Source organism: Pestalotiopsis fici (genome assembly GCF_000516985.1).
Source record: "Pestalotiopsis fici W106-1 unplaced genomic scaffold PFICI_Scf_3, whole genome shotgun sequence".
NCBI lineage: Eukaryota > Fungi > Ascomycota > Sordariomycetes > Amphisphaeriales > Sporocadaceae > Pestalotiopsis > Pestalotiopsis fici.
The window spans coordinates 5,499,237-5,513,830 of record NW_006917093.1 but is presented as its reverse complement, the minus strand read 5'-3'; the positions used below and the strand labels follow the sequence as shown (position 1 = coordinate 5,513,830).

General features: G+C 51.0%; 2 protein-coding genes across 2 annotated transcripts; one reads left to right on the top strand and one right to left on the bottom strand.

Annotated features, from left to right (window-relative positions):
- Nucleotides 1-7,518: 7,518 nt before the first annotated feature.
- Nucleotides 7,519-11,265, top strand: PFICI_05781 (uncharacterized protein; the record flags this gene model as incomplete). The annotated part of the gene is made up of 3 exons (XM_007834362.1): nucleotides 7,519-7,582; nucleotides 7,743-11,090; nucleotides 11,180-11,265. The coding sequence occupies 3 exons, from the start codon at nucleotides 7,519-7,521 to the stop codon at nucleotides 11,263-11,265; spliced, it is 3,498 nt and encodes a 1,165-aa protein (XP_007832553.1).
- Nucleotides 11,266-12,622: 1,357 nt separating this feature from the next.
- On the bottom strand, nucleotides 12,623-14,122 carry PFICI_05780 (uncharacterized protein; the record flags this gene model as incomplete). The annotated part of the gene is made up of 6 exons (XM_007834361.1): nucleotides 12,623-12,816; nucleotides 12,891-12,981; nucleotides 13,074-13,500; nucleotides 13,576-13,661; nucleotides 13,731-13,890; nucleotides 13,995-14,122. 6 exons carry the CDS (start codon nucleotides 14,120-14,122, stop codon nucleotides 12,623-12,625), a joined length of 1,086 nt encoding a protein of 361 aa, XP_007832552.1.
- Nucleotides 14,123-14,594: the final 472 nt, after the last annotated feature.

Below are 14,594 nucleotides of genomic sequence, written 5' to 3'. Positions count from 1 at the left end.
GTGTGCGTGGCCAGTCGGCTTTGCCATTATTTCGGACGGACACAAAGAAACGCCTGGTCCGTTTCGTTGAACGCCAATTGAGCTTACATAGACATTGCCACCCATCTACTACATTGAGGCTGTAAAGAGAAGATGGACGTCGACTCCTTTACACTGCCGGACAAGGTTAACTGGGACCATAGAGTGACGAGCGCCACGCTGGTGTCCCATTCTTCTTCACTGCCTGAGGACAGAATCGTGAGGCTCATTTTCCTAGCCACGTCATATTCAGATACAGAGTGCCATGTCCTCCTTGTCATAGAACACGGCCAAAGGGTGGTCTGGCCACTGGACAGACCGGTGTCGTGACTGTATGCATGGTTGTGTTGTATGTGTGCTTGCTGCGTACCTGTGCATGTATTGCCAAGATTCCTAGTACGCAACCTCTGTCCTGTGAGAGAGCGGTACTCGACTTTCTCCTATCCTAAAGTAGGTGAGCCGAAGAGAATTAGCTCTGTGTGCTACCAGAGCCGACCTTTGCATGTATATTGGGAGGTGTGGTCTAAACCGTTGGTGCGGTTGCCGGCATCCTGAAATCAGCCGTGATCCGTCGTTATGTTACAGCGCCGGTGTATGGGGAAGTCTGGGGAATGGGCTGGGGTGGCTGGCAGGGGCGTATCGCGTCGTCTTTGCGATCCCGGCAATGGATCCAGTGCTCTGAACATGATCGGAATCCCCAACCCTACAATTTTTGTCAATGAGATGTGAACTTGTAATGCTGTAATGTATGAGATCTGTGACTTACCAGTCCATCGCACACCCGTCCGTTGTAGACATCACTCGGCCGAGCAGAAGGGCGAGATGATGTCCCGAAGGGATATCCAATTACGGAAGCTGGATAATTTTACGATCTCATCAACCTAGTCCATGTCCGACCCATCTGGCAATCTAGGCCTCGGTTCAAAACTGCACCTCGCTAACGGTGTATACCTGGCGAGAGAGTTCGAACGACCGAGAAAGAGACAACAGATCTCAACTGTAATAACAGATAGGCGGAATCCACAAGGTAACAAACAAAGCCTCAAACCTCAAGCCTCATGCCTCAAGCCTCATATTCGAAATAAAGTCTGAACAGGAGTCTTCCCCAGAATTGCGTAGCAGATCAAAGAGGGCAAGGATGTTGCTCCCCATCAAAGTCGGCAAGGTTCGCTGACCCTAGGCACGGTATATGTCGCCCCGAATTGGCCGTGTAAATGATGGCCCAATTGACATTTGGGGTAGCTTTTTGGGGGGGAAGAAAGCTCCCCAGAATTAATTTGGTCGTCATGTTGGGCAATTGGATGCGGAGAATTGCACCCACTCTCAAAAAACAAATTATTAGTCCTTTGATATATCCATCTGATCAGGAAATCTTGTGCGTCTCTAGGCAGTACTAAATCAGAGGCGTGTCTAATAGCAGCAGCAAAGATCCAGAGGCTAAGAAGACCATTCACGTCCCCTTCTTTGTCTTCTCGTTCTTCCTCTTCTTCCAAGCTTACCCCAGCTTGGACCCTGGAGCCTTCCCCAGATTACCAAGTCTAGGTTGGACCTAATAGAGTTCCCGGGCCTCTGACGGGGAAGCTGACAGGCCAAAATCAAATATCGGAGATTTGGAGAAACCCGAGCTCGCAACACATGGTGGGCAAGGGCCGGGAATAGTATTGCTGCTGGTCGAGCAGACTGCACGCACCTCGTAGGCACAGCTTTTATGACCTGGGATGAGGGAAATCCCCGCCCCTTATTCGTTGCAACGACATTATTGGCGACGAACTCCAATTCTCGGCTTGCAGGGTCTGCGTCAATGTGTGGGCTAGAATGAAGCTCAAAAGTGTCCGCATTCATGTCTCCAAATTCCCCCAGACTTTGATGATGACAAAGTCATTGTTGTGGTGATGAGACTAGCGATACTCTGTCTGGCACGTCTGACGACGCTCGGAAGCGCGGATCGTGTCCGTATTTGCCTCGTTGTGTGCTTAAACTAGTATACAAGACCCGCAACTTTTGGCCGATCTCGAAGCCAGCCTTTTAATATTAACTTCAGACGATTCGTTGATGGACAGTGGGCACCATTGCAGGGCCACAGGCTGGTAGCTCAATAAACAAGAGGTCAGTGCTTGTCAACTTGTAATAAGCTGGTCCTCGTGGCTGTGTGTTTAATGCTATGGTATGTCATATGACTGGCCGAGGGAATTGGCAAACTCGCAGTTTGGTATTCTTCGCAGAGTTTAGGAAATGCATAATCACCTTAGTACGGCTACAGTTATAACGCTTCTTGGTGCGTTCGATCGCAGCCGTGCTCGCCCGTGACAATCCAATGGGCTCAATTCGTCCAATGACTTCATGCCTGGTGGGTTCGACATGGTGGGCGGCATATGCGCGGCCGTATGCTCGAAGGCGGCAGCGAATCCGACTTCTGCAGGCATCGAGAGGGCCGGCTGAGATGCAATGACGATAGCTGTCAGCAGGCCAAAAAGGACCTCCATCCACGATGCATGTTGCTGGCACAGTTACGCTCTACTCGCAGACCTGGCCCTGTGTGCTCCAGTTTGGCTGCCCAGGTCTAGCCAGTGTGAGCAGTGCGGCAGTCTGTGCTCGGACAGGGTTCTCGTATGGGTTAAGCCGTTGATACCCCATATTGCTAAGACCCATTGCTGCCCTAAGCTTCGGCCACAGATTTCGGTCAAAGGAAGCCGATGGCTACTTTCCATTCGAGGCTCCAGCTGCTCTTGGCTCCTTGGGCGTAATATCTAAGCAGAACTCAATGGTCAGAAAACTTTGTGCGTTGCATGAGTGCAATTTGAAAAGTTTGGTAAGCTGAAATTCCAAAACGAACCTTTCCGTTCATTATTATTGGCTTTGAGTGCACCAGGTTTTTGTACGTGTGGTAGAAGGAAGATGCTTCGTCATATTGTACAATTGTCGTGTTACTACCCAGTAAAAAAGCCCTGTGTTGGCACAAGCAGTCGCTTGTGTTCCAACACGATGCCCTGGTCGTAGAAGTGCTTCCGCGACCGGCGATTGGCTTCTTGATTTATGAACATGGGATTTGGGTTGCCTGTGACTCGCAGGAAGCCTTGTTGCATGGGAATCGGCCCCCAGCAGTCAGAGCCTATTCATGAGGATCCACCAACGCGGCGTCACCTCTGAATCAGCATCAAGATGAAGCCGCCAGTCTGGTAGCGTACTAGCATGCAATTCCTGCCGAGCGGCGAGAACAGTTCCTGCGAGCTTAGGAGCGTTGTGTTTTGCGCGCCTTGGTGGCATCGTAGTGCCTCGCCATCCAGATTCGGTAGGCCTAGCACAAAACTTATCGGCATTCTTATAAATAGCTCATCTACGACAAGAGCTAGTCATTCTGGTTGGGCAACGATAGGTAAGACTTTTTCTTGTGTCTTGCGTGCTAGTGATTTATACATGAGCGGTCTGCTTGTATAATCACTGGTGCAACATGTATGATTGTATCTATTGTTGGTGCGGAAAGTCTATCAAGTTTTGTCAAATGCTAGCATCCGCCTGCGCACGTTTGGAGCACTTACCCCAGAGAAATGATCGTTCCAAAGTTGGGTGTTAACTCCGCAGAATGGAGACGCTCCCGTATGAGGCTGCACTATGTGTGAGCACAATCAGGGCAAACTTGGTGCTCAGTGATCGTCTCTGAAGATGTTGCCCTGAAATTCTGGCCGGGTCGGTGTAAATAATTCGCTCGACCTAGATGCCCAATCATAGTTCTTGTAGAATGAAGGGAAATATATACTGCGGTCCAGTGGAAGCGGGTCGAACGGTGGATAGTCGCGTCTACTTGGCAGGCCAATGTAGGACTGACCCGCTGACCATCGCCAATACATATCTACTTACATACATACATACATAGGCGAGCTCATACGTAGGAAGGTATAACCAGCAACACCTCGAGGTCCCGGCGGCTATTGATAGCAAGCCAGCTGCCAGCCGCTTTGACAGTGGAGTTGGGGGAGATGAATGCAGCGAGCGCATCGAGGTGCCTGATCTGTCCGCTTGTCCAGCTTGTTACAAAAAGGTATGACTCTTGGGTGATGGACAGGAGGATCGTCTAGCTGAAGTGTGGTTGTGGAATAGGCCAGGGAATAGCGCGATAGCGCCATGCATGGCAATGCCAGCCCGTCCTAGCCCTTGTATGAAAAATAATCAACTGGCATGGTAGGTCGTTCATGTGTACTTACTTCTTTGCACATGTCTTTGAAGTTGCTGGTCAGATCTGGTAACTCATCTGACAATGGAGACTTTGTCTCTGGACGAGTACGAGTTGGCCGGAGGCATGCCGGCTAGCTGGTTACTACATAGCACGCAGTAGCGATGGGGAGCTGGATATGAATTCTAGATTGGCATTGTTAATAATATCGTCTGCTATACACGGAGCAGATGCAGAATGGTACGTTTGGGGAGAAAACGGCCGGAGGACCAGGGTGGATGAATCTGCAGGTGGGTGGGAAAGGGTGGTGTGGTGAAACGAGCACGCAGAGAGCGAGGGCTCCCGAGTGCATGTTGGCTGCAGGCGCTAAGAGGGCAATAGACAGGGCCGGGAAGTGAGATGAAGCAATCAGCATCGACCTCGCAATGCCTTCAATGCAGAAGGGGGGCTAGCTTTCGTGCCGACTAATTCTTCCCTTTTTTTTCTTGAGCCCGATTGATATAGGTATGATGGGCTATGTGTATGTGTATTTGTCGTGTATGATGTAGGCAGGCAGGCAGGCAGGCAGGCAGGGTGTGTGTGTGCGTGTGTGTGTGTCTGTCGTGAACGGTATGTGCGGGAACGCACTTTTACCGGACCAACATCAGCTAGTCGGATAGGTCAGCAACACGTTGTTCCCAACGCACATGGCTCAGCCAGCTTCCAGGTGCTGGTAGGTACCGGGAATGACCATGATACAGTCAGTTTGATACTGTACAAACCCTCACTACCTCTACCTACACGACACCACATCAATAACAGTGGGTGGACAGACAGACATGGGAGGCACCTGGAGCAGGCTGACGACAGCGGATCCATGGGCCAAGACAAGACCGCCCAGCTTTGAGTAGTACCCCCAAGGGCACACGATGAAAGGTGCCTGCAGCACGCTAGTATCGGTCGATTCACAAGCGGCACAGTGCAACAGGCCTGCCAACCAGTCAGGTGCCTCCCATGCCTGCCCCTCCAAGCAGGGTCCTGATCTACCTTAGGGAGGGTATTCGGCGTCGGATGCCGGCGATTGGCCGATGGCTCCGTCGACGCATGCTAAGCTCATTCATCGCATTGTGGCGTTGGGCATAATTAAGTGGTGACTTCTAAACTGAGTGTACGAGCAAGTGATTCTACACAGTAGGGCGCCTGCAAAAGTAGTTTGTGTACGGGAAAATCCCGGCAGGTCAGTCATTCTCACTTAATCATTCATCAGTAAGGCATAAATCTTGTCACTTAGTACCAGTAATAATTCACGGAGAAGATATACGAGTTTAGTAGCGAAAAGTGACGAATTTCCCTTGAGAAAGTGGATAATTCGCCCTACCTAGTAAACTAAAACCGGTCGCACAGCCATGCTGGGTGACGGGCGGATCGGATCGTCGAGTCTGGCCATTATTATGTTACGGCATCAATGGAGGCAGCAGCGTGAATCAATGATACGCACTGAGTGAAGCAAGAAGAGGTGTGGAATCACACCCTTTAGATAATTACTTTAAAAGGTCGACATGGATACGCACGCATTGTGTAGCCGACTGGTGGTTGAAACATATGTAGGTATCTGAAGTGCGGGTGTAGGTGGGTAGACATAATCAGTAATTAAATAGATTCAGCTCGATAAAGGTGTCAGTTCAAACATACATCACTTAGGACCAACAAGCGAAGCAGCCAATTTGCATATGTATGCCTGTGAAATGTTATGTGCAAGTGCTAGGCAATTTTGAGCATGCACTCAGCCAGCCTATCTACTACATTACATTATCTACTTACTTTCTTCGAATCGGCCTACTGTCGAATATGTTCCATGCTTATTAGAAACAGAGCGACTTTGCGGCAATGAGGCCGAACGGCACTCTACACTAGCATGCAGAAACTGTATGGGAAACAGGTCGAAACTTAGTTCGCTTGAGGCGAAGATGAACAGACTAGTGTTGGGAGAATCAAGGGTACGGGCAGACCAAGTATCGAGTACGCGAGCAAAATCCCTGCGGCCAACAGGAATCCCATGTACGATAGTATGATGGCCGGGCAAACCTCAGCCCGCGGCGTTTAGAGGCCAAGCAAGGTTTCCATCATAGCCGTCTTCTTGTAGTGAGCCCCGAGTTGGCCGGCCAGTCCAATGGAGCTTGGATGGTCTCTGGCTCAGCGTTTATTGTATATTCACCATAAGGATAGTAGAGGCATCCATCGATACTCGGGCAGCCGATTAATTTCTCCTGAATCAGATACAAACTGGGCTGTATATAGGCCGTCTTTCGGCTTGTCATGGCTATCAATTGATGTGCGTTTGGTCCGGGCAGCATGACTCACATCAGCCGAGGGAGAGAAAAGGACCAAGACGGAATAACTCTTGGCCCTTTGGGGCGCCATTTAACTGCCCACATACATGCAAGTATCAAATGCATGGTAAAGTAGGTAGGTAACAGCACATTATAGACATTAGGTACCTAATTACGCTGCCCTATTACGATATAGTGGAAACTCGGTATCCCTGAACGACGTCGTCCCTTTGGGCGGCCACTAATCAACCCCGGCCCAGCTCCAGCCGGCTACCTTGCGTTCGACAGGGCCTCGAGCGCTGACTGCCCATTGTTGGATTCAAAGTAGAGTGTACAGAGGCTCGTGGTTGCGCCCAGAGCGTCACTTGATCATTTAGCTGATTTCCAGTCCACTCACAGGTAACGGCAGTCCGTCCTCTGCACTGTGCTTCACACTGACCCCGCGGTAGCGTAGCAAGGAGCGCCAATGGAGAGCAACTGTCTCGTGTCCTAGCTCGAATTGAACTACCTGCTCTTTGCAATTCCAACACAACTCTTTTGCCTGTCAAAGCAATTAGAAAAGTATCTTCTTGACATAGTAAACTTATTTTTTTTTTCCATATTCCCCTATTCGATTTGGGAAAAAGAGATTGAGAGACAACAAAATTCGTATTGTCAATTCGGTTGAACAATAGCATGCGAACGCAGCCATTAGCCACGACGACGACGACGCGCTCTCCTCTGCCTCTCCCCTAGCTGCCGATTCCGCCGACGCCCCTCCAATAAGCCCGCCTGTCTGTCGACCGTTTGGTGTGCGCTCGCTGCCCGCCAACTTCCAACTCCCCCACCAAACATCATACTGCTTGTAACAGCCCACCGCCCGCCCGCCATCCCACTTCAAACTATCTAGCCAGCAACTGCCCGCCACGACCCTGAATTTGACGCCTTTTTGACCTACTCTCTTTCGCAACTTCGCCCCAGCGCCTTGCTCTCAAGAAGATCTCGGTCGAAGTTGTGATCCTTATTCCCTCTCTCTCGGCAGTCATGTCCAATTCTTCTCCTCCTGCTGCTGTTGCCGCGCCCAATGCCGCTGCCAAAGATGAAACGGGTACGCTGAACCTATCTACCTATCTCGAGTGCCCCTCTTCCACTCTATCCTCTGGCCTCCCATCGCCACCGCCGTCAAGGAGGGGAGTAGTTTGTCGTAGCCTCACCAGTTATACAAGTCGTTTCTTGCGTATACTTGACTAATTTTTCAATTCGTGAAGCGTCAACCATTACGGTAAATACCACGAAGGCGCCGCCAACATTCCCGCCGCCCAAGACTGACAAGCCTCGGCCTCATGTTTGCGCGACTTGTCAGCGCTCGTTTGCCCGATTGGAACATCTGAAACGGCACGAGAGATCGCACACCAAAGAGAAGCCATTCGAGTGTCCGGAATGCTCGAGATGCTTCGCCAGACGAGATTTGCTCCTGCGACACCAGCAGAAGTTGCACCAGACCACGACCCCATCGTCTCGACCGAGAAACCGTCGTGAAAGCACAAGCAGTACTGCTCCAGCCAAAAGCCGGGCTCGGCAGAACAGTGTCGCGAATGCTAATGCCTCCGCTGCTGCCGCCGCCAGTGCCGCCGCCTCCATGAGGCCGAGGGCCAACACAATCAGTCATGTCGATAATACTGCCATGCAGATGATTGCAGCTGCAAACGCTCAGGTTGCGAGAGGCCATGGTCAGCCCTCGCACAACCGCCATGCCAGCCTTATCGGCTTACCAATCCACAATCTGGACCACACCTTTGGCGGTATGTCTTCTGTTATGGGCCAGCGCGGCATAAACCACGGACTTCCCAAACTGGACACTCACGGTATTAACAATCTGGACTTTGGCGCAGGCCTGCGCACTGCTCCGCCCATGGGCTTCGGCCAGCCCGATTTTGACTTTGAGAATCTTCTCTTTGGACAACCCGGCGGCACTACTATCAACCCGAATGCGCTTCACTACAGCGAGTCGCCTCATTCCATGGCCCTTGATCCAATGTCCCCCTTTGGTACCAGCATGAATGACGTGGCTGGTAGCCAGCACTTGGACGACAATTTTGACTGGTTGACAGGTTTCGAGCAGAACATGTCCTTTAACAACCCAAACGAGAATGCTGTAGAGAGCAACTCACCTTCAGCCATGAGCACAACAAGCCAGAGTGGCATCAGTGATGTCATGGTCGACGGGTCCAACCACCCAGGAGCAACCGCTGTGACCAGTTCAATGTGGCAACCTGCCATCATGGGACCGCCCACGACCATGAGCAATCCATTCCTGGACCTTAGCCCCTCGGTCTTTCCCGATCTCCTGACAGGTGCTCCAGTGTCTCCCCAACCGGCGGCCGCCCAGAAGGCCATGGACAATGTGTACTTTTCGACGCCACCGCCATCCATGAGCTCCCTGAGCCCATCCGGCATGCCTGGGCTGAACACGCAGAATTTGAACCAAGCTCTGAACAGCTTTGGAACTGGCCCCGAGACTCCTACGTCGCTTGGTGGCCATCATGGACATTCCCCTGTTTCTACCGTTACAGATACAACCAGGGCCGCAATCGTGAGTGCCCTCTCGCAATGCGCTCCACTGTTTGGTGGGCGCAAATATTCCTTCCCTACGCCAAATTCTCCGATGTCCCCCCAGAATCAGCCAAATGGAGAGAATATCCCGGAGCATGCTAAGAATTTGCCCAGCACTCATGATTTGCAACGATACGTTGCCTCTTATCTTCGTTTTTTCCACCCTCATTTACCGTTTCTGCATGTTCCGACCCTCTCATTCGACACGCCAACCAAATCATCAAATTCCAAGGTCAGCCCTGTGGGTGGTAGTGGGTGCCTAATGCTGTCCATGGCAGCTATTGGCGCGCTCTATGAACACGACCTGTCTCAATCCAAGGAACTATTCGAAATGGCCAAGAAGATGATACAGCTTTATCTAGAGGAACGTCGCAAAGCAGATGTACGAAAGGCCGATTTTCGCCGAACGCCCATGTCAGATCACGGCTCTTCGGAATCCTCGTTGCACACTCCGCTCTGGCTCGTGCAGGCCATGCTCCTGAACGTGATCTATGGGCACAATTGTGGTGACAAGACGGCTAGTGATATTGCTTCAACGCACTGTGCTGCCCTTGTTAGCCTAGCTGATGCGGCTTGTCTGAAGTTGGACACCCCGGACAACCATGATCCCCAGATCAACGATGCCGAAGGAAACTGGAGTGGGATCAGAATTGAGTCCGAGGATCACGCCGAATGGCTCAAGTGGAAGACGAAGGAGGAGAGAAAGCGCACCCTTTATACCATCTTTATCCTCTCTAGCTTGCTGGTTTCTGCTTACAACCACCAACCAGCCCTGACGAATTCCGAAATTCTACTGGACTTGCCCTGTGACGAAGAGTTCTTTGCAGCGGAAAGTACAGCTGCCTTCCAGCTCAAAGGCGGCGTTCGTGCGGCCGGTCACAACCGCATGTCTTTTCACGATGCTCTCGGTGAGCTCCTGCGCGCCAATGATAAGCAACAGAAGATAGCCATGACCAATGTTCATCAACCTTTCGGATCATCTGTCAGTCTCAGCGATCTGCCCAAAAGTGAGCTGCGACCTTCCACCTTTGGCTGTCTGGTCTTGATCAATGCCTTGCACAATTATATATGGGAAACTCGACAGCGCCACCATAACAAAGTCTGGACCAATGAGGAAACGGAGAAGATGCATCGCCACATTGAGCCCGCACTCAAAGCGTGGCAAGCCGCATGGGCAAGCAATCCTCATCATAGTCTAGAACGACCAAATCCCTTTGGCATGGGACCTCTGTCCGCTGATTCTATACCCCTCCTGGATCTCGCATATGTTAGACTATTTGTAAATTTGTCGCGCTCGAAGGAAAAGTTTTGGCAACGTGACTGGGACGGCCTAGCTGATGAGCTGTCCCGGGGGTCGGAGATAATACAACATGCGGAGCATTCACCAGCTTCGAATGCGGAATCATCAACGGACCCTTCTGACGCTTCGGCAGCCAGCTCAGTCTTTGTGGAGTCCCCGCCAACACAATCATCGTCTCCAGAGTTCGCCTCGTCCAAATTCGTGTCAGCAGCCATAGTGCAGCCAGGATCTAGCCGGGTAACGTCTAGACGGGAGAAGCACCTACGTAAGGCAGCATTCTACGCAGCCGATTCGCTTTCCATGGCCGACAAACTCGGTGTGACTTTTGCCGATTTTACCAGTAGAGAATTGCCCATGCAATCGGCTTTGTGCGCATTTGATTGCGCCCAAGTTCTGGCTGAGTGGGTGGCAACGCTGCAAGATCGCGTGGGTCGATATCTTGGAGTCCTCGGCCAAGACGAAGTCGACCTTACCCAGGTCCCAGCAATTATGCTCCTCGAGGAAGAGGATGTCAAGCTTCTCGGCAAAATCCAGGAAGTCATCAGTAGCGCTGAGATGAAAATGAGCTTGGAGCTAGTGAGCGCCAGCGGGACTATGGCCACGGGAATCGACGCCCGGCTCCAGATGGATGACCACAGTGGGCTTGCTGCCAAGATTCTGCGCTTGACGGCATATATGATGGATAAATCTGCTGTCTGGCCAGGTAAGTTTTATGTCAAGATTTTCACTCAACTTCTGTTTCGCGGTGAAATCCTCCTTAACCGTCAATATGGCTAACATGGAAACCACTAGTCACCCACCTGATGGCACGCTGCCTCGAAACCCATGCCAATCACATGCGAGCTCGTGCCGAAAAATCAGTAGTCTCTTCTGATTAAGGCGCGGCTCTGTAGTATTCCAATTCCAGTCATCAAAGAGATATTCATTCCTCGCTTTTCGAAGGGCCACGCAGTGTTTTGCGTGAACGATATCCTGTCTTATTTTTTGCAGATGAGATACCCTGTTGATATAGAGAAAAGTCCAGTCTAGACGACCCTGAATTTGGCGCTCGGATACAGACTCCAAACGATGGCTTTGGATCCGATCAAGTCGTGCAGAAGTTATGCTCGATACTGTTTGGTGTATATTTGGGTATCGTATCCCAATCAACAATGCATCATCGGTTCCGCGCTTGCCAATGGTGTGATTGTGGCATCGCATGCACAAATTTTGGCATAGAGGTCTGAGCACTGCGCTTGAAGATGGAAAGATGAAGAAAAAAGCAAAACAAAGAGCTTCGGGAGCGAGATGGTCGACTCAAAACTGGCGGGTTATTTGAGGGGTTCAATTGAGGGGTTCGCCAAAAGTCTCAATCAGCCACGAACTGACCAAGAACCCCCCTCTTGCCCCCTCACTTGAACCCCGCAGTAGCGAGTCGCGGCGAGTAGAACGTCTAATTGCGCGATGTTATGTCTCAGCAGCCTCCAGCGTGCTAAGACATCATTGACGCCCGCCAAGGAAAGGATTTGCAAAGCACAAACACGCGTTCAAACAAACCATCATCGCCGCCACAAAGGCAAGGAAAATACGCAACAGGACGAAGCAACATTGTCGCTTGCAAAAACAAGAGGCCACGAGAAGAACAATGATAACGAGCAAACGATTATGATGTTTGGGACATTCGCCAGTGAGAGGAGGTCAAAACGTGCTGGAGTGACGACCCAGCATTCAGAAAGGACGTCAGTAGGGAGAAAAAATCTTTAGAAAATCGTGGATAAAACTAGCGAAATGTATGATAATTGGTCATACGCGTGTGCAGAGCGTTACATTCCACTGAAGTGTTCAGGATGTGATGAGACGGGTGCTCGGTTATCACTGCTAGGTTTGACATTACTTACTCTTATACATATAGGCTCTGGGCCGTAGGTTTACAATTCGCTTAGCAGCCTGGGATGGTGAGACGCCATTCAATCTTTGGATTTTGACTTTTGACACCTGAGCTGTGCGGGGACTTTTTTTTTTTTTTTTGCACAAAAGTAAATAAAAAAAATACTACTCTATATATTCCATGATGCTTAGAAAAAAGAAGCCATTTATATTACTGTCGGTCTTTTCCTCTTTCGTTAGCATATATTGGTTGAAGGAAGCATCATGAAAGTGGCCCGGGGATTGCTGTAGAGCCCCGGAGCCCAACACTGCGTACATGCATGACCAGATACCCAAATTCAAATGGTATGCCTTTCAGACGACAATTGTCTACTCGTACGTATAACACAATGCCCCGGCTTCAGGATCCATCACTTCGCCTACATTCAACGTTGCACCGAGCTCCCCATAAGCAAGTTGGTAGGCCAGAGTGATATTCACGTACGGGATGTCGCCGAAAAAATTGTACGGATACGCCCACATTGCGTCTGGCCCTCCAATATCCGTCAAGCGGTTGGGCCAGTCTACGATGAGGTAAGTCACATTGCCAACTTCATGTAGGCATTCAGCCTCCAGGCAGAAGGGGGAGGGCACTCACCGAGCCGCTGCCACTTGTTCCACTCCTGGTCCAATTTCCCATGGTGCAGCCAGAACAATGGATCGCCTGGCGAAGAGTACATATCAGACATCTGCGGCAACAGTAGTATCTTGAGTCAGCAACGTTTCAATCACCCGCAGAGAAGAGTGGGAGGGCTTGACGTCTGGGACAAGCAGTTCGTACCTCACCGACCATACCACCCACCCCGAAATGTCCACCGCCATGAGTGGTGATTCCGGAAAGGGTCAAGTCGAGCGCCTGTACCCGGCGGTCGTAAACGGCAAACTCATCGGCGTCGAGCTGCCAATTTGCGAGTGTTCTGTTGAGAGTCTGCGTCGCGAGCCACGGCGTAAAGTCGCGCCGCAGGCAGTGCGGCGTACTGGTCGTACTGTTGCCTGGGCCCATGGACACGGTGAGATTGGCAAAGGGCCCCGTGACGATACAGTCACCGCCGGTACGACCCGGCAGGTCGTCGACGGCCGACGTCTGCGTCAGATTGCTCACATCCTCAATGTAGGCTCCGTTGCCGCCAAAGCCGTACACGTTGTCAAAAATGGGCGACGCTGCCCAGCCCTCCTCGTTCACGACGTCAAGTGTCCAGTCCCAATATCTATCATATGTTGTCAGAATATTTCATTGTCCAAGACGACCATTCAGCTCTTATAGGGCAGTAATGGGTACGAACGGTTGAGCGCCGGTGTAGCCGCAGGTAGCCCGGAGATCTGCTTCCCAGATAGCCAGGAAGCCACGATGCCAAGGGAGGAATGGACCCTAGTTAACTGAGATCAGTCGAAAAGTACTATTAGGCTGAATGTTGAATCCATCACTAGATGTACGCACGTTGAAATGTATGTGCTCCGTCATGGCAATGTGAAGGGCTTGGTAGTCGTCATAGGCGGAGACGACACCAGAGTACAGACTCGACGTCCTCCCTGGCGTCGACATCATGCACTTGACCGCGTCGAGGTAATCGAATTGCTCATCCTGTGACAAATATCTCCTGAATCAAGGGACTCTTTTCGTTAGTCCTCATTCTTTCCCTCTTTCGCTGACCGGTGTGTATGTGCAAAATTTGCTGTTGAAGTGACTGGGTTTTTGGCTTACCATTCTTTCCGCACGAGGGGATCCGTGCAAACGGCTCTGGCTACAACCTTGCTTCCTGCCGTGGCTGCAGGAGCGGTCTTGGCGAGCAACAAGAGTGCTGCTGCGGTGCTCAGGCCTTTGGAAATCATGGTTACTGACCTAAACCTTTTTGCTTGTTGTGACTTGCGAGAAAGGAAAACTGCTCGAGTCCCTTCTATTTGGAGTAGATGGACAACCAGGTCCGTTCGCTCAGGCGACCTTTAATATTCTTGGTTGAGCCGCCATTTTCCTGCAGGTCATCAAAAACGATGTCTAATTATGTAGATGCAACACGCGTACACTCCTCCCTACATTTGCACCAGGGCAAGTAATCAATAGTCCACCTCGCTTGGTCATGTTCATAACTACACATGAGATAAGCTAGGATGCACCGGCTGGTGTGGATGGTTTGTCATATGTCTGGTAGTCGCTTCCCTATATTCCCCAGTTTGCATATTCCGGGTCATTTTATTGATCCCCAGCAGACGGATATGCTGCTTCGTCACCCCAGGAAAGACCCTAGCAGTTTATTCCCCGGCCGGGAGCAGGATCATACTGCGGCACAACCTGAGGGGAAATAAA